This window comes from Oncorhynchus gorbuscha, linkage group LG08 (genome assembly GCF_021184085.1).
Source record: "Oncorhynchus gorbuscha isolate QuinsamMale2020 ecotype Even-year linkage group LG08, OgorEven_v1.0, whole genome shotgun sequence".
NCBI classification, from domain to species: Eukaryota; Metazoa; Chordata; class Actinopteri; order Salmoniformes; family Salmonidae; genus Oncorhynchus; species Oncorhynchus gorbuscha.
In genome coordinates, this window is record NC_060180.1 from 19,421,173 (window position 1) to 19,448,250 (window position 27,078).

Here is a 27,078-nt window from a genome sequence, read left to right on the forward strand (position 1 = left end):
AAATGTTTAAAATAAAAATACAGTAAGTTCATCCATACTTTGTGCAAGACAAAAAAAAACTATTTCAGGTTCAAAATAATAAATTATAGCTAATTTGGCTGATCTTTCATTTGATGTAACTCCAATGTAACGTACAATAGGTTACATGCTGTTTGGTTTTTGTTGTTGTAGCAGATTTGTGTATATCAGTCTCTGGGTCATTCCACCAATTGGGTGCCTTTTGAGTAATATACCTTGGTTAAAAAATAACATAGAATTTCACCTAATTTTAACATTCTGTTGTAAAGAGTACATGTTCAACTTTTAAAAAGCATGTGTTTCCATCTCGAGGTTAAAAAAACAACTATATTAAGTGTCTATTAAGTGCCAAATAAAGTAAAAGGGTGACTGTAACAAGGTAGATGATCTGAAATCAGACAGAAATCCCCTTGTGACAGGAGGAATGGAAGCTTGTTGTGTGCAACAGGGAGGGTCAATTGAATGCAAGCTTCACAACAACAACAAAAATATTGCCAAAAAATGTCTAGCCTGTCCATCTATGGGTAACAGTGTTGACATGTAATGCTCAACCCACTCAGTTTTCCACCACAAAACTCCAGGAAATTGCAAAAAAGAGTAGAACCAGCTCACCTGCTTTTACACTGTGGTTTTACAATTTTATTAGATGTAGTATTTGCTATTTTTTTAAAGAATAGTTTCATCCTCTTAAAATGAGAGTTCAGTTCATGTAACAGGGTTGACCTTAAAATGAGGGAGTTTTTGGTTTTACATAAAAATGAATCACTAATCACATTAAATAAATAATCATCTTCAGAAATGACTCTGTCATGATGATTAAAACTTGATGATTAAAATGTTGGGGTTAAGTGGGTTAAAATCTTCCTATAAGTCTAAGACAGTGCACAGAGGGACATTTGGTCAATATTAAAAAGGGAACTACATTTAATTTAACAGGCTTTTAAAATTCAATATTGATGCACAATTTCTACTTAATATATCAAAGGGACACAAAGGCACTCATTTCATGGAATGTCCCGTCTGAGTTCTTTCTGATCTCCACATTAGAAACCCATTAGAAACCAAGGAGACACAGTGGATCAAGTCACTGGTGATAAAGACTGAGAGTCACACACTTGTCTCATTCTTGAATGTCTTTGTGCAACTTGCATTTTGTAAGGACCTGACTAGATTTGTTTGGGAAGCGTCATGTCAAGGCTTCCATTTATGTCCCAATGAATGAAAACTAAGTACCAACCATTGTTACACAGTGTAGCATCCACCAATCCAGTTTCATATAAGAATAGCACATGCTATCTATGCAGTTTCCCATTTTAACCAACAAGCATTTGCAAGAAGTTAGAATCTACCAAAATAAACTGTCTCCATCTCTATCTGAATTGAAAGAACCATGTCAGCCAATTGTAATTAAACCACGACATTGATAGTGAAAAGAATATATCAGAATAATCAGTTACTAATCCAGCTACAAGCGCCTCTGCGAACATTCCGACAAACAAAGAAAAAATAACATTAAAGAGACCTTAAAAAATGCTGCCCTTCATAACAAGGTAAATCCTACATGTAATCTGCTCAAGTTTTTTTCCAGATAAAGGAGCACGTCTCTAATTTACTCTTATAACAGCTCTTAACCTTACCTACAGAAACGTCCTCACATTGGGAGAAATGGGCCCGGTTCCAAGCAATCATCCCCTAACTCTATTACACTCCCCATAACCATTTACTGTACTACACTGGGAACTTTGAAGATCTGGCAACCAAAATAATCTGGCAACCCAGATGATTTTAACGGGTGTTGTTAATTAGGCTAAACGAGGCCATCCAGTAATGTCTCCCGGAGCCTAGACAGACAATACAGGCACAGACACAGAAAAGGCTTACACTTGTTCCCAGACTAACCTCCCAGGTCTAATGGAATGTTTGGCTCAGTGTCATCAATTCATTAAGACAGACCTTTTCAAGTGGAAGTGTGAGGACTCAGCAAACAGTTTCTATCTATTTAGTGTGCCTGTGCTGCACATGATCTGCAGGTTTCCGCTATTGTGTCACCCCAGCCAACACTGACCATGATACCCGTACAGATGGCAATGGCGGATGGGGAGACATGGTGGAATAAGGGGAGACAGGAGGAGAGTGCTGTTGGAGGAGATATAACTGCATCTAAAACTGTCTACTTGGCAAAGCAGTGAAACACATGCACAGAGAGAGAAACATTGAGTGTGGGTGGGGGATGGATGCCACTGGTCCCACATTTCAATCTCTCAATGTGAGAGTGGTGGAATGGATGGATGGGTGGAGGTGTCTGGGACTCAGAGTTGCTGGCGTCGGAGGCCTTACCTGTTCCTGGTAGGGGGCACTTGTCGCAGCGCGGGCCCCAGGCCTTGCCCACACTGCAGCAGCAGAGCTGTTTGCTCAGCTGAGCAGACACCGGGTGCAAACACTGCTTCCCCGAACTGACCAATCGGAAACAAGCCCCTTTCTCCTCGTGGACGGCAGAGGTGTCGGCTGAAGAGGTGCAGTGGGGGAGTGGCAAGGGGAGGTGCGCCACAGTGGGGGGAGACACAGACATGGGGGAGAGAAAAGAAAGAAAGAGAAAATAAAGAAGTCCCCCTTCACCGGAATCCACCCGCCCAACACAGAGTACAGTACTCACACATTTATAACAACATCAAAAATACCAAGAAAATGTTGAAACGTCTCAGTGGTAGTTAGCTGTGTTGCCTGCTACCGCCGATACATTTCATATCTTCATCACAGGATTTTTGAGCTATGAAGAATGTGTCAACTAGACTAACCTAAAAGCTCGAACGCAAAACACCCACAAGCACAGCACATACAACAACAAAAGCTCTCTGGGTGTACAAACATTGAGCTCTTTCATGCCAATGCTTCATGCACTAATGAACAAAGTCAAATGCTGACCCAAATAACAGCATGCAGTAGGGTTGGTTGAGTGTTTCTGAATGGTGCACATCATGAGGGGTTTAAGCAGCACACATCCTGAAGTGTAGTAGTGGAAACTGTGGTATGGCAAGGCACCAACGGAACAAAGACTCTCTAAGGATTTGACTTCCAAGTAAAGCTGGAACCACATGATGTTCTTCCACTATTTCTTCATTTTTTTCAATGGGTGAGCTCTCCTATCAACGTTAAATCAGTGCTCATACAAACTGACCATGATATTCCTTTTTTCCCCCTCTCACAACAGTCTCCAAATCCCAAAATGTAACAATGTTGAACTGCTGAGGCCAAAAGGAGGGCTTAATGGGTTAATGCATATCAACGTCAAATTAGAAGTACTGGAGTGCCCAAGACATCATTCAACGAACAGTGAAATGTAATAGATGCTTCTTTACCAATCCTGTACAAAAGGTCAAAAAGACTTGTTCTAAAGTTTTTTAATTCTTCTAACAGTTTCCGCTTTAGGCAGTTTGTGTGGTGCATTGATATTCGTCAAAACAGACTGAAAAAAAGTTATCAGGTTTTCAGTCATTATTGACAGAGAGGGTGTGTGTGCGAGCGTGTGTGTGTGTGTGTGTGTGTGTGTGTGTGTGTGTGTGTGTGTGTGTGTGTGTGTGTGTGTGTGTGTGTGTGTGTGTGTGTGTGTGTGTGTGTGTGTGTGTGTGTGTGTGTACTGTTGGAAAGGGGGGCTCGAACGGCTCCAAATCTGCTGTCCCTCCAAAATCCTTAGCAAAAATCGTGACGGCACCTCCGAGTCTCGGACACACGGGAGCTCGGGAGCACGGGAGCACACGGGAGCTCGGGAGCACACGGGAACTCGGGAGCACACGGGAACTCGGGAGCACACGGGTGAACACAGGAGAATCATGTATGACAGGCAGCAATCACTTTCGCTCTAGAGTCTCCACTCACTTCCCAAATTCCATCCACCCTCCTCCTCCCTCCTCCTTACCACCCACATTGAAGTTGCTCTAAGGCCTCGCCAAAGCCGCCAATTAATACCAGTGACCAGGGGTGCAACTTTCACTGGGGACCCCCCACATTCTGAAATGGCATTTTGTCCCCACCTGTTTTATCATTGGAATGTGACACAAAACTATGCAAAAATGTGCTTTAGGACCGTGTGGACACCTCCGAGGTGTCGGTAGGCTGTTCGTAGTGTTGATCCGACCAGATAAAATAACTATTTTATTTATTTATTATATGACCCCCCCACTTCTTAAACCAAAGTTGCGTCCCTGCCAGTGACTCACGCTTGAGTCTTTTCTTGAGTCTCAGAAACTGTCTAGCTAATAGGGCTAGAGGGTGACTGTTGGGGCTCTCCTGCTTTCTCAAAGCAAACTAGAGCAGCCCGTGAATAGGCTAGTGAATGCCCCAATGATGGGATCTCTCCCTTTGTTGGATGTGAGAGGCAGCAGAGTAGAGGGGAGTGGGAAGGGGAGATGGACGGAGGGAGAGAGAGAGATGAGGGTGCTGGAGTTCTGCTAGATTGCCCTGGGAAGCCCTCCCTTAATTTCTAGACAGTTGCTGCACTTGTCTCCCATCATGTTACCTATTTGGAGCGTAGCCCTTTACACTTGTACCCGGGTTGAACATGCAGATGTGGGCCTCCAAGTGGTGCAGCGGTCTAAGGCACTGCAAAACAAAGCAACTACAAGTGTGCTTGATCTAGTTCCTCAACGGCACAACTAGGAGAGCTACAAAAAAAGTTGTAGTTGAAGACTCTTCTTCAACTATAACATAAAACATAGACATAAAATTGCATTGAAATGACTTAGGAACTGTGCACACTTTGGAGAGGTGTGTGGCCACTTGGAGACACCAGTTCGTCTTCTCACTCAACCCCTTTTTTTTGTCTTATGTTCCAGAAATCTTCTTATCATGTTACTGAATGTATCCAGAGTATTTTCAGATTTTGTTATCAACAAATCCGGCAAAAACTACAATAAATGTAAAATGCACCTTTTGTCTAATAATTCCCCCTAAATCTCCAAACTGTTCCCTTTCAACTGCTGCCATGCTTATGCATTTCACATTTCTTTTGTAAGAAACATTTCAATTTAGCCCATACAGGCCAATTCCCACGACTGTAAAGGGTTCATCTCGCGTGGTATGTGCATTTCAAGCAGTCATTACTGATCTTTTGGTCAAGCATTTTGTCTTGCACCAGTGGAACGTTTGATGGCGTGAATCCAAAAATAAAATTGAGTCACGGTTATTGTAAGTGGAATGGAATGCATCGGTTTATTTTAGTTATAAGTGTAGTTGGACACTAGATGCACATGTATGTGTGAAGTCTGATTTCATGGTACAATAGGGCATTATTAGTGGCTCTCACAATGGGAAAGTCCGTTTTGGTTGGTAACTGTTGCTGTCATGCATATTATAAGCCAATCAACACACAAAGGCAGTACATAGGAGGGTCAGGCTGTATTTGGTCCTTCATCAACACCAATATGTTTCTCTCTAAACTCCACTGTGCCTTTCATGCAAGCAGAGAGCTCAGTAAGTCAACACACACAATGAGGGGAGATGTCTAGATTCGACATTGGCGGTTCAATGACAGGCAACACATGCAGAGGAGGGGGGAAACACAATGGGTGATGTCACTGATGCATTTACAATGCCTCCTTTTTCCCTGTAAGGACAACACTGTAGCAAAGCTCCTTGCCATAGTCAATGATGTTGATGAATGGCCACTCAGGTTTCAATAGCAATGAGATAAATAGAGGAGAACCAGGAGGAGACACAAACCAAGAGTCAAACCCCCCCCCCCACACACACACACACACAGGTCGGACTGGGAGAGACAACAACCGGCAGGGAGAAGCATCCTAAACAAGACCGTCGTTAAAGGCCATCCCTGATCAATTGCTCTCCTACCAAGAACCCAGAGAACTCAGAATCAAGTCACTAGGATTTTAATCTCTCAACCCAAAACTCCTTCCTTCCCTCCCTCCCTCCATCCCACTTTCAGTGGAGAGAAATACGATCTGTTGTGTTTGGCAATATGCTGTGCCTTTTGCTCCATGCTCTGAGGGGAATCTAATTAATATGATAAACGCCATGCTATTCATCCATGCATTCCCATCTGTTCCCACATTCATATGCATATCATCAAAACACAGCCTTCGCAGTATGCTTTGCGGCATTCAAAACAGACTGCAATCTTACAGACTGCAATCCTGACTGTACAGGCTGAAGTAATATATATTTTTAAACGTATTGGAAATGTCACACCCAAATATAGCACAGAGAGAAGGACAGAGCGAGAGATAGAGCGAGAGAGGAAGAGAGGGCGAGACAGAGAGAGAGAGACGGGGAGAGTTATGAAGGACTTACGGATACAGGTGGAGAGGGTGGGGTCAGGGATATAGCCGACCTTACAGCTGCACCTGTAGCTGCCCATGGTGTTCAGACAGTCTCCGTTGGGACACACACCCTGCAGCTGGCACTCATTAAGATCTGCAACAGAAAACCAAGGAGAGGAACAAAGTAATACACTGTTGATCTACATATTAGTGTGTATTACACAGTGCAGAAAGGATTATGAACTGAATGTGCATAGAATAGAGATGTGTACGCCGACAATTCCACCGATTACCATCATTTGGTTTGTTTCTATACATACGTTTGTATAATAGCTCACAACAACCGCATTCGTGTCATAACGTTTGGTGTAGCCCCAACATCACTGTTATGGCCTAAGGCAGCTCCCGTAGTTTGAAGTAATTCATGTGGAGTGGAAGAGACCGGTTATGACGTAACCTGATAAATGGGCAGGTTGATTTCCTTAGTTATGAGGCTGGATGTGGGACTAACAGCTTTGGGAGTCCACTGGTTCACTGCGGAGTAGCCATGTCAGCCAGTCACCGCTATGCAATCTGGTTTCCGAGCTGGTCATGGGTGCACCTCAGCCACGCTCAAGGTCCTAAATGATATCATAACCGCCATCGATAAGAGACAATACTGTGCAGCTGTATTCATCGACCTGGCCAAGGCTTTCGACTAAGTCAATCACCACATTCTTATTGGCAGACTCAACAGCCTTGTTTTCTCAAATGACTGCCTCGCCTGGTTCACCAACTACTTCTCAGACAGAGTTCAGTGTGTCAAATCGGAGGGCCTGTTGTCCGGACCTCTGGCAGTCTCTATGGGGGTGCCACAGGGTTCAATTCTTCGGGCCGACTCTCTTCTCTGTATACATCAATGATGTCGCTCTTGCTGCTGGTGATTCTCTGATCCACCTCTACGCAGACAACACCATTCTGTATACTTCTAGCCCATCTTTGAACACTGTTAACTAACCTCCAGATGAGCTTCAATGCCATACAACACTCCTTCTGTAGCCTCCAACTGCTCTTAAAAGCTAGTAAAACTAAATGCATGCTCTTCAACCGATCGCTGCCCACACACGCCCACCTGTCTAGCATCACTACTCTGGACGGTTCTGACTTAGAATGTGGACAACTACAAATACCTAGGTGTCTGGTTAGACTGTAAACTCTCCTTCCAGATTCACATTAAGCATCTCCAAAATTAAATCTAGAATTGGCTTCCTATATCGCAACAAAGCATCCTTCACTCATTCTGCCAAACATACCCTCGTAAAACTGACTATCCTACCGATCCTCGACTTCGGTGATGTCATTTACAAAATAGCCTCCAACACTCTACTCAGCAAATTGGATGCAGTCTATCACAGTGCCATCCGTTTTGTCACCAAAGCCCCATAGACTACCCACCACTGCGACCTGTATGCCCTCGTTGGCTGGCCTTCGCTTCATATTTGTCGCCAAACCCACTGGCTCCAGGTCATCTATAAGTCTTTGCTAGGTAAAGCCCCGCCTTATCTCAGCTCACTGGTCACCATAGCAGCACCCACCCATAGCATGCGCTCCAGCAGGTATATTTCACTGGTCACCCCCAAAGCCAATTCCTAATTTGGCCACCTTTCCTTCCAGTTCTCTGCTGCCAATGACTGGGACGAAATGTAAAAATCACTGAAGCTGGAGACTCATTTCTCCCTCTCTAACTTTAAGCATCAGCTTAATCCATCTGTAAATAGCCCATCCAAATACCTCATCCCCATACTGTTATTTATTTATTTTGCTCCTTTGCACCCCAATATCTCTACTTGCACATTCATCTTCGGGCACATCTATCATTCCAGTGTTTAATTGCTATATTGTAATTATTTCGCCACTATGGCCTATTTATTGCCTTACCTCCCTTATCCTACCTCATTTGGAGACACTGTATATAGACTTTTTTCTATTGTATTATCGACTGTATGTTTGTTTATTCCATGTGTAACTCTGTGTTGTTGTTGTTTGTGTCGCACTGCTTTGCTTTATCTTGGCCAGGTCGCAGTTGTAAATGAGAACTTGTTCTCAACTAGCCTACCTGGTTAAATAAAGGTGTAATAAAAAATAGTCTGACTTGTTAAGAAACCATCAACTGGGTAGACGTAATATGTCCAGCGGGAAGAAGGTGAACAGAATGTTCTCCCCTGTATACTTTGTTATAACAGGAGACAAGCAGACATTGTTTCCCCTTCCAACACGGCTGCCTCTTAGCTGTTTACATATATAGTGTTAATTTGTTTTGGTATCCAGATTACAAGTGTAGTTTGTCATTGAGAGGGCTAAATACGAAGCATGCTTTCGTGTAAAGTATCCAAACGGGAGCTTTGTTCCATCCAGAGTTCCATGTGATTTGTTCCCCTTTCATTTTGTTCAACGGGGTTTAATATTATCACTTTCCATGTTGTTCATTCTGTTGCAAAAGTGAAAAGATATTACCAGTACAGGATCTCATCCACAGAGTGTTATAGAAGCCTCACACACATGACAACGTGGGCCGTGTACTTGACAAGAGCAGCATCACACCATCATGTGGTACAGGCCACAGCACGTTGATATCCTTCCATGTAATGTCATGAATATTTCAGAGGACGCATCCTGACCGGGTTCATGTCACAGGAGGCTCTGCTGTGTTCTGTTAAACAGGAATTGAATCAACAAATAGGGGAAGAGACGTCATTCCCGGGGGGGGTGGGGGAATGAGGGCGTTCCCACTTGTCTCACAGGACAGATGATCCAAATCAGGCAGATCTCAGGAGGAGAAAGACGTTTGCGTTAACATTCTTTGCTGTTGATATTCCTCTGCTAGGAATATCAACGAATGGCTATTCTCATCTATGGGATGTTTTTTCCACTGGCGCTTTCACGGTTTTAACACCTGCATCATTCCTTTAAGCCCCGCCCACATGCACTGTCAATCACTGCACTGACAGAATAATTACACACCATATACACTCACTATTTCTGTCCCCTCAGGGCCCCACAGAGAGCGGCCCACTGCCTCTGATGACACACAGAGGAGTATGCTGCTGGGGTGAGGAGATCACTGCTCTCTCATCACTTTAATCACTTTGGACTCAGATCCACTGCCTGGACTGGGGCAGACCTGCACGCATTAGTCACCACAACCTTCAGCAGCGCCTGAGAAGCGTTAAACGAGAGTATGTGGGAGGGAGATTGGCTTGCCCAAGAGAAGTCATACTGAACATGACCCAGCCTAACACCAAGCCTTACCCCCCTCCCCTCACCACTTCAGAACTCAAATGGCTCACTGGGGAATATTGAATCAGAACCTGGATCAGAACCAGACCCGCCGACTACACGCAACTTTAAACCAGCCCGATTGATCCCCTATCGTGTCTCTTTTTTCCCTCCATTTGTTATATTGGACAGTCACACCATATCCAACAATTAGTAAACACACATAGCTAGCTCAAAGGAAAACAAAATGGAGATTCAATTCAAATCAGCTCTGTAAAAAAAAGGGGTGATAATAAGGGGAACAGGATGTGTTGGATTACAGGGTAAAGAGTCACAGCACCTCCACAGGAATAATACCTCTGGTCTCCTGGGCTGCCACTCTCCTCAGCCTGGCAGCACTCCGAATAGGCAGCGGTCAGGCCTCGGCTCCCCTTTCAGAGCCCTTCTCAGCCTAACCACAGTTATGGCACGCGCCTTGGCACGGTGGCACTGTGCCTCATGTAGAACCAGTGGAACCCGGGCAGATGCCCTCTGTTGTTTGTGCCATGCACTATATTAACAGTCCCGTCAATGAATGGGATCCCTTTGAAGTGAGTTGGGAGTGATGTCCCCTAATGTTTTCAATGTACCGTCCACTGTTCCAATAGAATTCTCAATTATGTAGAATAATGTAGTGTGCTTAGTGTTGACCAGTTGTTACTGTAGTAGAGATGCTCACGAGCACAATATTAAGGATAAGCCTTCACTATTTCATAACGCCTCTGTGTAAGATCTGTCAGTTCAAACAGTCGGCTATCAGAGAGAAGCAGAGGTTTGGGTTTCCTGCTGATTAGAGGAGAGCAGTAGGGGTCATATTTTTTGTTGAAAAAGTGAAAAGTCCGTTGCCTCTGAGCAGGCGTGTGGCGTATACACAGACACTGGTCTCTCTCCCTCACCGTCCCTCCCCTTGAGTGGAATGCTGAGTGAATGGGCCACAGTAGGTTCAAAAGTCGCTGGGGCAGAGCAGGCTTGATTTAGTGTGACTCCTCTGAAAACGGCCTGCCAGCCCTGAAGTATTGTAGTCATTGTTCGCTATCATATCCCAATTCAATACAGATTAGGGAAATCTATCAAATATGGCACCTGCCTCTTTTCCCTCTCTCCCCCGCATGGCTGTTACGGTGTTTGGGGTCCTGCTAAAACAGGATTGATCACTGACGACCAAGTGGAGCAAGTCAAGAGGAGAAAGAGAAGAAAAACGTTCATTTTTGATAGATTTCAGGAGACAACAAATGGCAGCTGACAAACCAGTGTCATAAATGGGCTGAGTCAGTCTATCTGTGGAGGACTAGAGGGTGAGGGACCAGCAGAGGGTGCTGTATATAGGTAGTCTGGCCGACATCACCCAAGGAAAGAGCAGAGTAGAGAGCACAGGAAACGACACAAAGCGAGAGAATGATCTCCTTGTCAAAATGAAGCATATTCATTCCTCGTCTCTGGATGGTAGCCCTGCGCTCTCGCAGGGTTTTATGTGGCTGGTGACAAATCACTTCTTTAAGGCTCATTTCTCTTGGCGAAGCCCTCCGCCACGCTGAGAAAACAGACTTCTCTCTGCTCTCTGTGTGCGAAAACACAAGCCAAACAATGGCAGTGGTAGTCGTAGAGACGTTGAACAAGAGGTGGACCGCAACTCTCTTACCTTGGCAGTGGGAGTTGTTGATGCGCTTGTATCCCTGGGGGCAGTCCATCGCGTGTCTTGATCCTCCTGCTGTCAGAGGAATAGCTGGAGAAGAGCGAGAGATATCTTATTTTTAGAGACTTTTACATGACTCAGAAGAACGTACGCTTCATTATCTCATAAGAACGCGTTTAATTGACTATGATACATAGGTTTTTCAAATGTACTTCTACTGATACTTTGGGGATTCCTCCTGACTTGATGGGAGTAGACAGCATTTGGTGACGGATCCAGAATTGTTTAGGCAGAAGGAAGCCCACAGTATCTCTACTCTGCCCTGTTCAACACAAACATGATCCATCAACACCTAGTCTAAACCAGTGTTTCACCAACACATACACGTGCATACATGAAAAAAACACACAATTGAGTTGAACACATTCAGGGGAAGTGCCATCTAAAAATTTTTTTTTAAATCCTCTCACTGTAAACTGCATTTATTTTCAGCAAACTAATCATGTGTAAATATTTGTATGAACATAACAATATTCAACACCTGAGACATAAACTGAACAAGTTCCACAGACATGTGACTAAAAGAAATGGAATAATGTGTCCCTGAACAAAGGGGGGGTCAAAATAAAAAGTAACAGTCAGTATCTGGTGTGGCCACCAGCTGAATTAAGTACTGCAGTGCATCTCCTCCTCAGGGACTGCACCAGATTTGCCAGTTCTTGCACCATATTCTTCCACCAAGGCGCCTGCAAGTTCCCGGCTATTTCTTCACCCTCCAACGGGTCCCAAGACGTGCTCGGTGGGATTGAAATCCGGGCTCTTCGCTGGCCATGGCAGAACACTGACATTCCTGTCTTGCAGGAAATCATGCACAGAACGAGCAGTATGGCTGGTGGCATTGTCATACTGGAGGGTCATGTCAGTATGAGCATGCACATGAGGGAGGAGGATGTCTTCCCTGTAATGCACAGTGTTGAGATTTCCTGCAATGACAACAAGCTCAGTCTGATGATGCTGTGACACACCGCCGCAGACCATGACGCGAATCCGACCATCACCCCTGGTGAGACAAAACCGCGTCTTGCCAGTCCTGTCTGGTCCAGCGACGGTGGGTTTGTGCCCGTTGTTGCCGGTGTTGTCTGGTAAGGACCTGCCTTACAATAGGCCTACAAGCCCTCAGTCCAGCCTCTCTCAGCCTATTGCAGACAGTCTGAGCACTGATGGAGGGATTGTGCGTTCCTGGTGTAACTCGGGCAGTTGTTGCCATCCTGTACCTGTCCCGCAGGTGTGATGTTCGGATGTACCGATCCTGTGCAGGTGTTGTTACATGTGGTCAGCCACTGCGAGGATGATCAGCTGTCCGTCCTGTCTCCCTGTAGCACTGTCTTAGGTGTCTCACAGTACGGACATTACAAGCCCTGGCCACATCTGCAATCCTCATGCCTCCTTGCAGCATGCCTAAGGCACGTTCACGCAGATGAGCAGGGACCCTGGGCATCTTTCTTTTGGTATTTTTCATAGTCAGTAGAAAGGCCTCTTTAGTGTCCTAAGTTCTCATAACTGTGACATTAATTACCTACCGTCTGTAAGCTGTTAGTGTCTTAACAACCGTTCCACAGGTGCATGTTCATTAATTGTTTATGATTCATTGAACAAGCATGGGAAACAGTGTTTAAACCCTTTCAATGAAGATCTGTGAAGTTATTTGAATGTTTACGAATGATCTTTTAAAGAGTCTTGAAAAATGGATGTTTCATCCTTTCCTGAGTTTATTACAGTTGATCAGTTTATCCTAATTTCAGGCTAGAGGTGACTTCAGGAAACCTGCCACGGATAAAAACCATCACACTTTTTTGCGATTGACGACAGGGTGCTTGAATCCTTCTTTTATCTCCATCACTAATTCATGGTACTATCCTCCTGACGCAGGCCTCTCAGTTTACTGCCATTGTCTGATAGCTGTTTGAGGACAAGAATAGTGATCTCAAGCTTACCTCGAGGGAAAATGAGATTCACGGCAAAAATAAAACATTGAATACAAAAGGAAACCTTGTTTGCTCCCATATGGGCTTTAGTTGCGTGCCAGCCCAAGCAACCATTATCGTGAAGGAAAAAAATTAACAGGAAAATAAGGGCAAAATAATCTGTCTCTCACATGGTGCACACATGCGCGGCAACTGATCAAACCCATGAACAAACACTTGCTCTCCTGCATTCAACTCTCTTATCCCTGGCCACACAAACACCCTCTTACCTCCACTTCCAAATGCCAAACATCATGTAGCCATAATACACTAGATGGCATAAAGTATGTTGAAACCTGCTTGTTGAACATCTCATTCCAAAAGCATGGAGTTCAATCAAATCTTATTGGTCACATACACATGGTTAGCAGATGTAATTGCGTGTGTAGTGAAATGCATATGCTTCTAGATTCACCAGAGCAGCAATACCTAACAGGTAATATCTAACAAATTCCACAACAAAACCTAATACACACAATCTAGTGAAGGAATGGGATAAGAATATATAAGTATAAAATATATGGATGAGCAGAGACAGAGCAGCTAAGATATAATAGATAGTAAATAATAGATAGTGAAGGATACAGTATACAGTATATACATATGAGATGATGCAAGATATGTAAACATTCTTAAAGTGGCATTATTAAAGTGACTAGTGTTCCATTTATTAAAGTGGCCAATGATGTCAAGTCTGTAGGTAGGCAGCCGCCTCTCTGTCCTAGTGGTGGCTGTTTAACAATCTGATGACCTTGACCGCACCACCCTCTGGAGAGCCCTGCGGTTGTGGGCGTTGCAGTTGCCATACCAGACGGTAAAAGTTAGTGAAGGTTTTCAGTGACAAGCCACATTTGTTCAGCCTCCTGAGGTTGAAGAGGCGCTGTTGCGCCTTCTTCACCACACTGTCTGTGTGGGTGGACCATTTCAGTTTGTCTGTGATATGTACAACTTTTCACCTTCTCCACTCCTGTCCCGTCGGTGTGGATAGGGGGTACTCCCTTTGCTGTTTCCTGAAGTACACAATCATCGGTTTTGTTTCGCTGACATTGAGTGAGAGGTAATTGTTTTACCTCCTCTCTGTGAGCCGTCTCGTCGTTGTTGGTAATCAAGCCTACCACTGTAGTGTCGTCTGCAAACTTGATGATTGAGTTGGAGGCATGCATGGCCACACAGTCATGGGTGAACAGGGAGTATGGGAGAGGACTGAGAACGCACCCTTTTGGGGCCCCAGTGTTGAGGATCAGCGGGGTGGAGATGTTGTTTCCTACCTGCCCGTCAGGAAGTTCAGGACCCAGTTGACAGGGTGGGGTCGAGAACCAGGGTCTCAAGCTTAATGATGAGTTTGGACGGTACTATGGTGTTGAATGCTGAGCTGTAGCCAATGAACAGCATTCTTACATAGGTATTCCTCTTGTCCAGATGGGATAGGGCAGTGTGCAGTGTGATGACGATTGCATTGTCTGTGGACCTATTGGGGCGATAAGCAAATTGGAATGGGTCTAGGGTAACAGGTAGGTTGAAGGTGATATGATCCCTGACTAGTCTCTCAAAGCACTTCATGATTACAGAAGTGAGTGCTGTTGGGCGATAGTCATTTAGCTCAGTTACCTTAGCTTTCTTGGGAACAAGAACAATGGTGGCCATCTTGAAGCATGTGGGGACAGCAGACTGGGATTGATTGAATATGTCTGTAAACACACCAGCCAGCTGGTCTGCTCATGCTCAAGGGGACGCGGTAAGGGATGCAGTCTGGGCCAGCAGCCCTGCGAGGGTTAACAAGGTTGAAATGTTTTACTTACGTTGGCCACGGAGAAGAAGAGCCCGCAGTCTTTGGTAGCGGGCAGTGTCGGTGGCATTGTATTGTCCTCAAAGCACGCAAAGTTGTTGTTTAATTTGTCTGGGAGCAAGACGTCGATGTCTGTGAAGGGGCTGGTTTTCTTTTTGTAATCCGTGAATGTCTGCAGACCCTGCCACATATGTCTTGTGTTTGAGCCGTTGAATTGCGACTCCACTTTGTCTTTATACTGACGCTTTTCTTGTTTGATTGACTAACTACACTGTCATGTTTCCAGTCGCCTTGCCATGATTAAATGTGGTGGTACGTGCTTTCAGTTTTGCACAAGTGCTGCCATCTATCCACAGTTTCTGCTTGGACGCTCCTTTGCTGCTATAACAGCTTCCACTCTTCTAAGAAGGCTTTCCACTAGATGTTTGAACATTGCTGCAGGGAATTTCTTCCATTCAGCCACAAGAGCATTAGTGCGGTCGGGCACTGATGTTGGGCAATTAGGCCTGGCTCGCAACCAGCGTTCCAATTTACACCAAAGGTGTTCGATGGGGTTGAGTTCAGGGCTCTTTGTGCACGGGGGCATTGTCATGCTGAAACAGGAAAAGACCTTCCCCAAACTGTTGCCACAAAGTTGGAAGCACAGAATCGTCTAGAACATCATTGTATGCTGTAGTGTTAAGATTTCCCTTCACTGGAAACTAAGGGGCCTTGCCCGGACCATGAAAAACAGCACCAGACCATTATTCCTCCTCCACCAAATTATACAGTTGGCACTATGCATTCTGACAGGTAGCGTTCTCCTGGTATCCCCCAAACCCAGATTCGTCCATAGGACTGCCAGATGGTGAAGCGTGATTCATCACTCCAGAGAACTCGTTTCCAGTGCTCCAGAGTCCAATGACTTAACACAACTCCAGCCGACGCTTGGCATTGCGCATGGTGGTCTTAGGCTTGTGTCCGACTGCTCTGCCATTGAATCCCATTTCATGAAGTTCCAGACAAACAGTTATTGTGCTGATGTTGCTTCCAGAGGCAGTTTGGAACTGCCTCTGTGTGTTGCATCTGAGGAAATATGATTTTTACACGCTATGCACTTCAGCAGTTCCATTCTGTGAGCTTGTGTGGCCTATCACTTCGCAGTTGAGCCATTGTTTCTCCTAGACATTTTCACTTATACAATAACAGAACTTACAGTTGACCGGGGCAGCTCTAGCAGGGCAGAAATTTGATGAACTGACTTGTTGGAAAGTTGGCATCCTATGACGATGCCACATTGAAAGTCACTGAGCTCTTCAGTATGGGCCATTCTACTGCCAATGTTTGTCTATGGAGATTGCATGGCGGTGTGCTCAATTTTATAGACCTGTCAGAAACGAGCGGGTGTGGCTGAAATAGCCAAATCTATTAATTTAAAGGGGTGTCCACATACTTTTGTGTATTTAATTTAGGGCTGACAGAGGAAGAGAGCTTTAGGGCACAGTCAGAGTCCTCAAAGTGGAACCATTAAACTGCATTTCCCATGGTACTGGCTCAGAATAAATCTAGCCATTTCAAAGCTGAGGGGTGATCGCAAATGGAGACTTTACTCAAAGTCTGGGGCTTATGCATTATGCCAACACTGTTGCAAAACGTTTCTTAAACGGAATGAAATGGGGAGGGACCTACCTGAATTTGTCCAAAATAAACTTGTTTTAGTTGCACAAATGTTTGGACTAATGATTCCACCCTGCTTAAGGTAAGAAGGGGGGATATAGAACTACTGTTGGAGGGCTTTTCAGACCCGGTAACAGGGTGGCACCCAAATACCTGAAAGCAGATTGCTCGCTTGCTTAACAGGGAACAAGGCTATGTTTGTTTGCGTGTAAGCCAATTTATTTACCAGTTACAACTGTCTCCGCGGCACAATGGAGCAGTTCACACAGGGCCCGCACATAAATGCTAACCTCACTCCCCTGGCATTCCTCACTTCCAACACAGCCAGACATTACACTGTGCCTTTGTACCTTCCAATAACAGGAGCCTTTGGGAACCAACTGGTGAAGAACTATAGGTTTTGTTCCATGTGGAAACCAGAGAAGCATTGGGAAAAGAAAATGTGACTGGATGCGTGGTGATTTCTGAACATGAAAGAGTCTACCTGTTAGGTAAGACAGGAGTACAAACTAACCAAGTTAAACTCTATTTTCAGGCCCAACAGGGAAAAGGCTCCCTGACAGAAAATTAGGTGATGAAAACCTGATTAACTAAATAAGCTTTCATAAGATTAATGATCAAAGCATAATGATTTAATCTGCAAAGTGCGGTGAGGGTGCAGAGTACTTTGATGCCTGTCTGATTGAGGCAGACACATCTAATAGTATTCTCCTGGGCTACAAATTAGTTTATGAATTCTTATTGAGTACAACAGGGTTGCTCAACTGCCGGCCTGCGGCTGATTTGATTTTGGAGGGGGGGGGCATAAAATACTGTAAAAACACCAGCAAATCAGCTCCAAGTGATTTTCATTTTGGAAATTTGTTCCAAAGTATTCCCAAACATAATAGACAGTTAGTTACACGTGCGTATATGTCACTGGTGTGAAATGGCTAGCTAGTTCACGGGGTGCGTGCTACCGGCGTTTCAATCGGTGACGTCACTCGCTCGGAGACCTTTGAAGTAGTTGTTCTGGCCACGGCTTTTTTGGAGCGATAGGTTATGATGCTTCGATGGTGTTAGTTGTTGATTTGTGCAGAGGGTCCCTGTTTTGAGCCCAGGTAGGGGCGAGGAGATGGATGGAAGCAAAACTGTTACATGTGAGCAAGGTTTGAAATGATGTTTTTGTCACATATTACATCTGTTTGGGCTTCTAGCGGTAAATTTGCAGTCACAAATGATTTAGACTTATGTTCCAGCCCCATGATCACCCGCTATAAAAAACAATTAACCCGCAGCTGAATCTAGTTGATGATCCGTGGAGTACAAGCTATTCAGGTGAAGATATCCATCTCCCTCCAGTTAAATGATGAAAACACATATTTCCAACCACATCCCACCCCCGTCTCCTCCCACCATCCCCTGTCCCCCAATCTCTCATAGATGCAATAGCTTTGGCATGAAGGAAACAAAGATAATTATAGAGAGTTCTTTAAGCAGCACTCTGGGGAGGTTGTTGGAATGGCCAAATGCTCACAAGGGCCTAAACCTTCCCCAGCCGTCTCCACTGGGTAACAACTAGCTAAAATAGCCCAGGAAGAGAAAGACAGGACAGCCACGTGGGAACTCAGACTACTGGCATGGAGACACCCAGGCTTGTTTCTTGAACAGATCTCTTCTCAAAATAAACCTACAGGGCCAAAAGCCGACCACCTTTTTTTATCTGGATAAACACAGGGGTCATATAATGTTCTCAACTTAACACAGTGTTCCTGAAATACAAGTCTAAGAGTAGTATGAAGATAGGCTAGCAGTGCCTAAAGAGCAGCTGCTCTGAAATGACTGGGCTGGACATTTGAAGTAGCTTGGCTACATTATGTAACGTGCCTATGGTGTTGAGAGAAAGGCTGTGTCATGTTTTTGAAACCAGACCTCCACATTTCTGTCCTAGCATTTTTGTTAGCATTCTAGCATAGTTCAAACGTTCCAGAACTATAAACACAAGAAAGGGAAAGATCAAGATAATGTGTCTAGGTTTTCGTCTGGGTCTGTACAAATGAAGTTATTTCCAAATATGGATGAAACACGGCAATGTTGTAATGCTCATCTGGGGGTAAGAGAGTGAACAGTTTTCACCACTCTTAAAATAAAGTTATTAGAGGATTACCATGAGGTGAGTCAGTGGACTAGACCCAGGGGTCCGGTTATTGGAACATTACTGTGGGTCTGGGTCTGTTCAGCACATTCTCACTCGCGTGTCTTCACAAAATTCATCCGTTTCCCTCAACTCCCCCACCCACCCTTCCTTCATACCCCTCCTTTGTCATTCTCAAGCTGTAAAAAACTATTTTCCCATTTTTTGGCAGAAGCTGGGTTCCAACGTGTTGATTGTCTCGACACAAAAACTCCCTTTCTTGGATGCAGTTATGAAGTGAGAAACTGCACATGCCAGTAAACTGCTTCCACAGTGCCAGTAAACTGCTTCCACAGTGCCAGTAAAGTGTATTACCTGATTTATCTTCAACTACTGTGTCTCCGCAGCAAATAGCCACACAGTATTCACATAGCTGAGACAAATTTCAAACGGGCTGAGATGTCCTTATTTGGGTGTACAGTTCATCTGTCTCTGTCTCGCTCTATGTCTATCCCATGACAGTCTCTCTCACTCCCCATTTCTCATATGACAAAGTTCAACCACTATAATCTACACCAGTCAAAGAGTGTTACTTGTTTTACACTGGTACTTACATGGTTTCGGGCACTTCTGGCATTTGTGGAACCCCCAGGATGTTCCGATGCTCTGACAGCATTCCTCCTGCTTGCTGAGACCAGGGAGGGCCTTGCCACACTGGCATTAAGAAGAGAGTGTGTAGGAGAATGAGAATGAGGAAGAGAGGAGAGAGGAGAGAAACACAGACAGAAAGGAACAGCAGGAGGAGAGATTAAGAGGGTGAATTCAGTATTTTCAGAAGGAAAACAAACTCACTCCACTTTTTATTCCCCCCAAAATATTTGATGCACAGGGTCGCAGATGTAGTTGCAGTGTACAGTGAAATACTTCAGCTCCAACAGCGCAGGTGCGAAGGAAACAATAAAAGCAACAATAATAATAATAAATACATATTTACAACTGTGACAATGATACATATAAATGTCCATTGGAAGGCCTCCCGAGTGGTGCATCGCAGTGCTAAAGACGGCACTACAGATCCGGGTTCAATCCCGGGCTGTGTCGCAGCAGGACGCGACCGGGAAACCCATGAGGCGGCGCACATTTGGCCCAGCGTCGTCCAGGTTAAGGGAGGGTCTGGCTGGGATGTCCTTGTCCCATCACGCTCTAGCGACTCCTGTGGCGGGCCGGGCACATGCACGCTGACAAGGTCCCCGGTTGGACGGTGTTTCCTTCAACACATTGATGCAGCTGGGTTAAGCGAGCAGTGTGGCAAGAAGCAGTGCGGCTTGGCTGGGTCGTGTTTCGGAGGACGCATGGCTCTCGATCTTCGCCTCTCCCGAGTCCGTACGGGAGTTACAGCAATGGGACAAGACTGAAACTACCAATTGGATATCACGAAATTGGGGAGAAAAGGGGGGGGGGACATGTCCATTGGGGGGTCCAAAGGGAGAACAGCGGAGACAGTGGAGGCAGGAGGAGCAGGTAGCTGACTAGTGGTGGCTATTCAGCAGCCTGATGGTCTGGGGGTAGAAGCTATTGGCCAGTCTGATAGTTTTAGCCATGAAGCTCCTGTACTGCCCTCAAACGAGTGATGGAACACCCGGTTTTGTTGGTGTCCTGGATGGCAAGCAGTGTGCACCCAATGGTGCATTCAGGCTGGACATTCTGTTGTTACTTGAAGTAGCTTGGCTACATTATGTAACTTGCCTATGGTGTTGAGAGAAAGGCGGTGTCGTGTTTTTGAAACCAGACCTCCACATTTTTTTGTTAGCATTCTAGCATAGTTCTAATGTTCCCGAACTATAAACAAAAAAAGGGAAAGATCAAGATAATGTGTCTAGGGTTTAGCCTGGGTCTGTACAAATGAAGTTATTTCCAAATATGGATGAAGCACAGCTGAGCATAAAACCCTCTGTAGTGCCTTGCGGTCAGCGGCCGTGGAGTTCCCGGCTGTGATGCAGCCCGATAGTATGCTCTCGATGGTGCTCCTGTAGAACACTGTGAGGGCCCTCGGGGACAAGATTCATTTCTTCAGCCTCCTGAGGTTAAAGAGTCGCGGTCGTGCCTTCTTCACCACGGTGTCCTTGTAGTTTGACCATTTCAGCTCCTTAGAGATGTGTACACAGAGGAACTAGACATTTTTACCGCCCCGTTGATGAGGATGGGGTCGTGCCCAGCTTGGTTCTTCCTGAAGTCCACAATCAGCTCCTTTGTTTTTCTGATGTTGAGGAAGAGGCTGTTTTCCTGGCACCACACCGTCAGAGTGCCTACCTCCTCCCTGTAGGCCGTCTCGTCGTTGTTGGTGATCAGGCCTGTCGTATTATTATTTTATTATCAGCGGACTGTCAGGAAGTCCAGGACCCAGTTGCATAGTGAGGAGTTCAGTCCCAGGGCTGTGAGGTTTGTGGTGAGCTTAAAGGGCACTATGGTATTGAAGGCCGAGCTGTAGTGCAACCGCCTCCTCACATATGCATTCCTCTTGTCTAGGTGAGTGCAGTGTGCAATGCAATAGTCTCCTCACATATGCATTCCTCTTGTCTAGGTGAGTGCAGTGTGCAATGCAATAGTCTCCTCACATATGCATTCCTCTTGTCTAGGTGAGTGCAGTGTGCAATGCAATAGTCTCCTCACATATGCATTCCTCTTGTCTAGGTGAGTGCAGTGTGCAATGCAATAGTCTCCTCACATATGCATTCCTCTTGTCTAGGTGAGTGCAGTGTGCAGTGCAACAGCCTCCTCACATATGCATTCCTCTTGTCTAGGTGAGTGCAGTGTGCAGTGCAACAGCCTCCTCACATATGCATTCCTCTTGTCTAGGTGAGTGCAGTGTGCAGTGCAACAGCCTCCTCACATATGCATTCCTCTTGTCTAGGTGAGTGCAGTGTGCAGTGCAACAGCCTCCTCACATATGCATTCCTCTTGTCTAGGTGAGTGCAGTGTGCAGTGCAACAGCCTCCTCACATATGCATTCCTCTTGTCTAGGTGAGTGCAGTGTGCAGTGCAACAGCCTCCTCACATATGCATTCCTCTTGTCTAGGTGAGTGCAGTGTGCAATGCAATAGTCTCCTCACATATGCATTCCTCTTGTCTAGGTGAGTGCAGTGTGCAGTGCAATAGCGGTTGAGTTGTCCGTGGATCTGTCGGGCGGTAGGCGAATTGGAGAAGTTTGTGTGTGTCAGGGTGGGAGGAGGTAATGTAGTGTTTGACTTGCCTCTCGAAGCAGTTCATAATGACGGAAGTGAGTGCTACGGGTCAGTGAATTTCCCTTTCTTGGGCACGGCGATGATAGTGGACATCTTGAAGCAGGTGGGGATAACGGCCTGATTTAGAGAGAGATTGAAAATGTCCAAAAACACCACAGCTAGCTGGTCTGCACATTCTCGGAAGGTGCGGCTCGGGATGCCGTCTAGGCCGGCAGCCTTGCGAGGGTTAACACGTTTGAATGACTTACAGTACCATGTCGGAGACACCTGAAACCCCACCTCTTTAAGGAATACCTAGGATAGGATAAAGTAATCCTTCTCACCCCCCCCCCCTTAAAATATGTAGATGCACTATTGTAAAGTGGCTGTTCCACTGGATGTCATAAGGTGAATGCACCAATTTGTAAGTCGCTCTGGATAAGAGCGTCTGCTAAATGACTTAAATGTAATGTAATGTAATGTCTTCCGTGGAGACCGTTAGCACGTAGCCCTCGTTGTCCTCAGGGGCTCTCCTCGGCAGCTCAGAGTCGTTTGGCTCGAAGTGTGAGAAAAAGGTGTTTAGCTCGTTTAGCTGCACAATAATGCCTCACGACACGGGCTTGTGTGCTTCAGCATTACACAATACCCTTCTGTCACCCCAACTCAAACTCTCAGACAGAACAGTTCTATTATAGAACAACATCCCGTCGTCCAGCCTCCCTCAGATCAACGCACACTGATAAGGGAACAGTCCTCAGCGCCTCGCCTGCTGATAGAGCCTTATCACCACAATGTCAATCTGACTGCAAAATGTAAACCAAATTGAATAGTGATCTGAAGTGGATAAGATGGGCGAGGTGCCAATACTGCTAATAACTTTGGATGTATTAAAGCACTGACATGAGTTATGGGGCTATTTCTAGATGGGGAAAGTTGTTTGGTGTTGATGGCATCTTTATTCTTGGAGTATAAAGGCCAGCAGACTGAAAAATGTCTCTCCAGGCTCTACACCTGGATTGATTTAAATGGAGTCACGTTTGTTTTTGTCCTCTAAACACACATCAATTTCGATTAGCGTAGATTAGTTTGATGGACAAACATCTCCTTTGATTGTGTTTTTTCAAATGCGAAGAATGATCAATGGCTGGCATTGAAGCAGAACTCATTACCTTGTTTATCCGCAAAGCCAGCCAATAGCTCTTTCTCTCCCTCTCTCCCTCATATTTCCACTCTCTTTCTCCAATCCCCACCTTTCCCCCTGTCCTTCTCTGATCTGTCTTCCAATATTCTCACTCTGCACTCTCAACACTTCCAGATTCCCCCCTGTCCCTCTCTGACCTGTGTGCCGGTGGTCTCCTGGAAGCAGCGTCCCAGCTGGCTCTTGGAGGAGACGGGCTGGTACTGGGGGACGTAGCTCTGCTGGTTGGGGTAGATGATGTTGTGTCCCTGCTGCTGGATCTTCTGTCTGCTGTCTGAGTGGTGGTAGGTGTAGTGGGACTGTGTCTGGGAGTGGCCATTCTGCCCATTGCCTTTCACCTTCTGCCCATTGGCATCCAGCTGGGAGACCTGATGGATCTGCACCGAGGCCTCCGGGGGATGCTTCACATGGATGTTCACGATGCTGGGGGCATATTTCACTGGGGGAGACGAGGTAAAAAAGGATACATGGGGTGAAAGTTATTGAAAAGAGCAAGTTCATGTTCTGTGACTGCACTTTAGATGTACACTTATTGGATAGTCCTTCGTATTTCTACCTATATGCCCTTGGATAAAAATGAACAAAATGTTAAATAAATATATATTTTTTAAACTGAACATGTATTTGAACTCAGTCCTTCCATCTTACCAGGGTTCTGTCCATTGCTGAAGGTGAGAGGCAGAGTGTGAGTGGAGTGAATCTGGGATGTCTGCTGCTGCCCATTCCCATTCTGAACAGGCATCTGGCAGAACTTCCCCATGTAGGTAGCCGGGCACTGACACTTGTCCCTGGCACTGCACTTCCCTCCATTCATGCAGGGCAGATGGCATACCACTAAAAAACACAAAGAACGTGAAGTTCAGCCAGCTGTGCCCACAGGTGACAGCGATCCCAATGACATTCCCAACACACAGCCACACACACACACGCACACTTTACAGCAGTTTATTGTTGGAAAAAAGGTTTAAGTCGAGGCTGATCTATCCTTAAATAAACAGCAAGTAGACAAAACAACCATTGTTTACGAACTTTGTTTGACATTTCATGATGAGTTTACCTTCCAATATTATTTTCTTCTCTGATTTCACCCCCCACCCCCACATGCCACGGACCTCCTCGAGGAAGTTTGTGCTTTGGCACAACAAGATATGGAGCAGGAATCTCGAGCTGCAACATTAAGAGTCATGACGGATCAATCCAGACCACGGAGAACAAAGCCTGTGTTGTTCAGCCATCGTTCACATCTTTATCATTGTCTTCCAGAGTTTGACGACTTTACACACTCAGGTCAGTGTCCAAACACTGCCCGACTCCCCCACCATCAATATTCATCACAAAGATGCAAGGAGGTGGATGGCAAATGATCCATTCCGCTTGGAAACCGCATAATTCCTCAGCAAATCTGGCTTAATTGAGGAGCCTGTAATGTATTCAGCCCTAGGGTTCGTTTTCCATCATAACAGTCATCAGGACCTCAGCCCGGTTCTGAGGGAGACCTCAGGCCCAGATAAGGCTACTTGAGGCTAAGACCCAAACCACATGACAGAGGTGTGCACAGGAAAGTATTACACTGGGAGTTCAAGGTCTTTACTGTAAATACCTTGCTGTTGGTACAACAATTGAGTAAGTGCCATTCTCCTTTTGTATTCTCTCTTAACCCATCATTCACACCTAAAGTCTCCCTTTTCTCTTTCTCTCGCTCTTCCTCTTCCTCGGTCTCAGAGGTGTCAGTCACCCGAGGCTTATTCATCCACAAAGGAATTTCCTTCATAGCTCCAGCTAGTCTTCACGCGCACCGCACACGCCAACACACTACTCACCTCCGCTAACCATGCACCACAAGGCAGATAAAAACTTTAAAAACGACATCAAACTACACAAAACATAGCCAGGAGCCTGCTAGCAGACAGAGTGGAGCATGTGTGTGTTGGACTCCGCTGCCTAGTCCTCACTTTTGTCTCCCCAGAGCCACCCGGAAATATACGCAGTTAGCTGATCGCTGACCTGGGGGGGGGTATTACTGACACTCAACCACCCTGTCTGCTTCCGTTCCCCCCAATGGGAATACCTGCTGCCTATGAGGTATATCTTGGCTGCCTGGGTCTGTCGTCCTTTCTACCAGTGCAGGAATCTCCTCAGCAAACCACGAGTCAATTGCTCAATTGAGCGAGAGGGAACTAGTAATCACCCTCTTCTGGCACTCCATTACAAGTTGTAGGAAAGCCTGTCAAACACAGCTGAAATTCCTGGAAGGTGTAATGTGTTATAATGTTCCACACATACAGGAAATTTAATCACATGCTTTTCAGGTCTTTAGAGACAATCTTAGCCTTGCGCTAGTGTTTCAAATTGAAAGGCTGTTTCAAATTCATTGTAGAGAAAGTTAAACATGTTCCATTTATAATAACATTCCTACCGTAGCTAAAAAGAAAGAGGCTGATTCTTTGTCCTGTGGCCTATAGGTCGTGTTCAGTGCCTCCCAGTCACTACTGTACTGTACACATATTGCATCCATGTATTTTGTTTAATTTAGTGTGTTTTCCCTAAAAAGGGACAAGCACAGTTTGGTAGGATTTGCAGTGTTGAAACATAATGGCAGAGGTAATACATCTGCCTTTCCCCAACCCTCTCATTATGGTGACAACAAGACTGCTCCCAAACCTCACATCCCTGCTGCCTCTGATTCCCTCTGGCCCTGCCACACATTGCTGTTTGAAGTCCTCTCTCTAGCTCTACCCAGCCCCAGCCAGTCCCTGCCAAGCCTGACCCATGTCATTACCATGCAGCTGGTGGCATTAGGAGCATCAGGTGATTTCCTGTTTGATGTGCAAAGGCATCTCAGGGACTACGGGTTATTATTCACATATGGGACGTCTGGAAGAGACAGGATCCATGTAAAATGTGCTTTGAGAGGGTGTAATTGGCCAATCAAATCACATCCGCCGAATACAAAAAGGTATTGGCCTAACATTGAAATGCTTACTGACAAGACCTTAACCAACAAAGGTAAGTGTTAAGAAAGTACTACATCACTGACTAAATAAAGTGAAATAAACAAATAGAAAAATAACAATTAAAGAGCGACAATAAAATAACAGTAACGAGGCTATATTACAGGGGGTACCGGTACAGAGACAATGTGCGGTTAGTCGAGGTAATTAAGGTAATATGTACATGTAGGTAGAGGTAAAGTGGTTGACAAACCGTTTGCCACACGTAGCAAGACTGGTCATTTAAACAAAGCAGAAGCTATACATGATAATCATTGGTTTGATGGAATCCACATCAAACCATATTGGAGGAGTACGTATGGCCATACATATTTCCTGACCACGTGACCTGACCAGGAACAAGTCTCGGTTCTATGGATGAGGTTAATCAAGTTCAAGTTAGTTTGCACATGATATACACTCAGTGGACAGTTTATGAAAATGATTTACTCCTACAGACAGTGAGTCACGTGGCCGTGGCTTGCTATATACAGTAAAGCAGACAGACAGGAATTGAGGCATTCGGTTAATGTTCAATTGAACATTAGAATAGGCAAAACGAGTCACCGAAGCGACTTGGAGCGTGGTATGATTAGGGCTGTGACACTCATTACATTTTGTCAGCCGGTGATTATCAAGCAAATAACTGCCAGTCTCACGGCAATTGACCGTTAATTAACCTCTCTTGTGTAGGGGGCAGTATTTTCACATCCGGATGAAAAGTGTGCCCAAAGTAAACTGCCTGTTATTCAGGCCTAGAAGCTAGGATTCCAGGTGAAGCTGATTGAGAGAATGCCAAGAGTGTGCAAAGCTGTCATCAAGGCAATGGGTGGCTACTTTGAAGAATCTCAAATATAAAATATATTTTGATTT

General features: G+C 45.3%; 1 protein-coding gene across 4 annotated transcripts in view; it reads right to left on the reverse strand.

Moving 5' to 3' along the window:
* LOC124041290 (latent-transforming growth factor beta-binding protein 1-like) overlaps positions 1-27,078 on the reverse strand; it is a 131,604-nt gene that overhangs the window by 59,062 nt on the left and 45,464 nt on the right. For 3 of the 4 annotated variants that reach the window (XM_046358708.1, XM_046358707.1, XM_046358706.1), the window contains exons 6-11: positions 23,864-24,049; positions 23,356-23,654; positions 19,411-19,510; positions 11,224-11,307; positions 6,322-6,444; positions 2,356-2,523 (exon numbers count right to left, since the gene is read on the reverse strand). In XM_046358708.1, coding sequence (XP_046214664.1) covers positions 2,356-2,523; positions 6,322-6,444; positions 11,224-11,307; positions 19,411-19,510; positions 23,356-23,654; positions 23,864-24,049 — 960 coding nt within the window. The remainder of the gene's footprint in view (positions 1-2,355; positions 2,524-6,321; positions 6,445-11,223; positions 11,308-19,410; positions 19,511-23,355; positions 23,655-23,863; positions 24,050-27,078) is intronic. The other variant, XM_046358710.1, reaches the window with a different exon arrangement.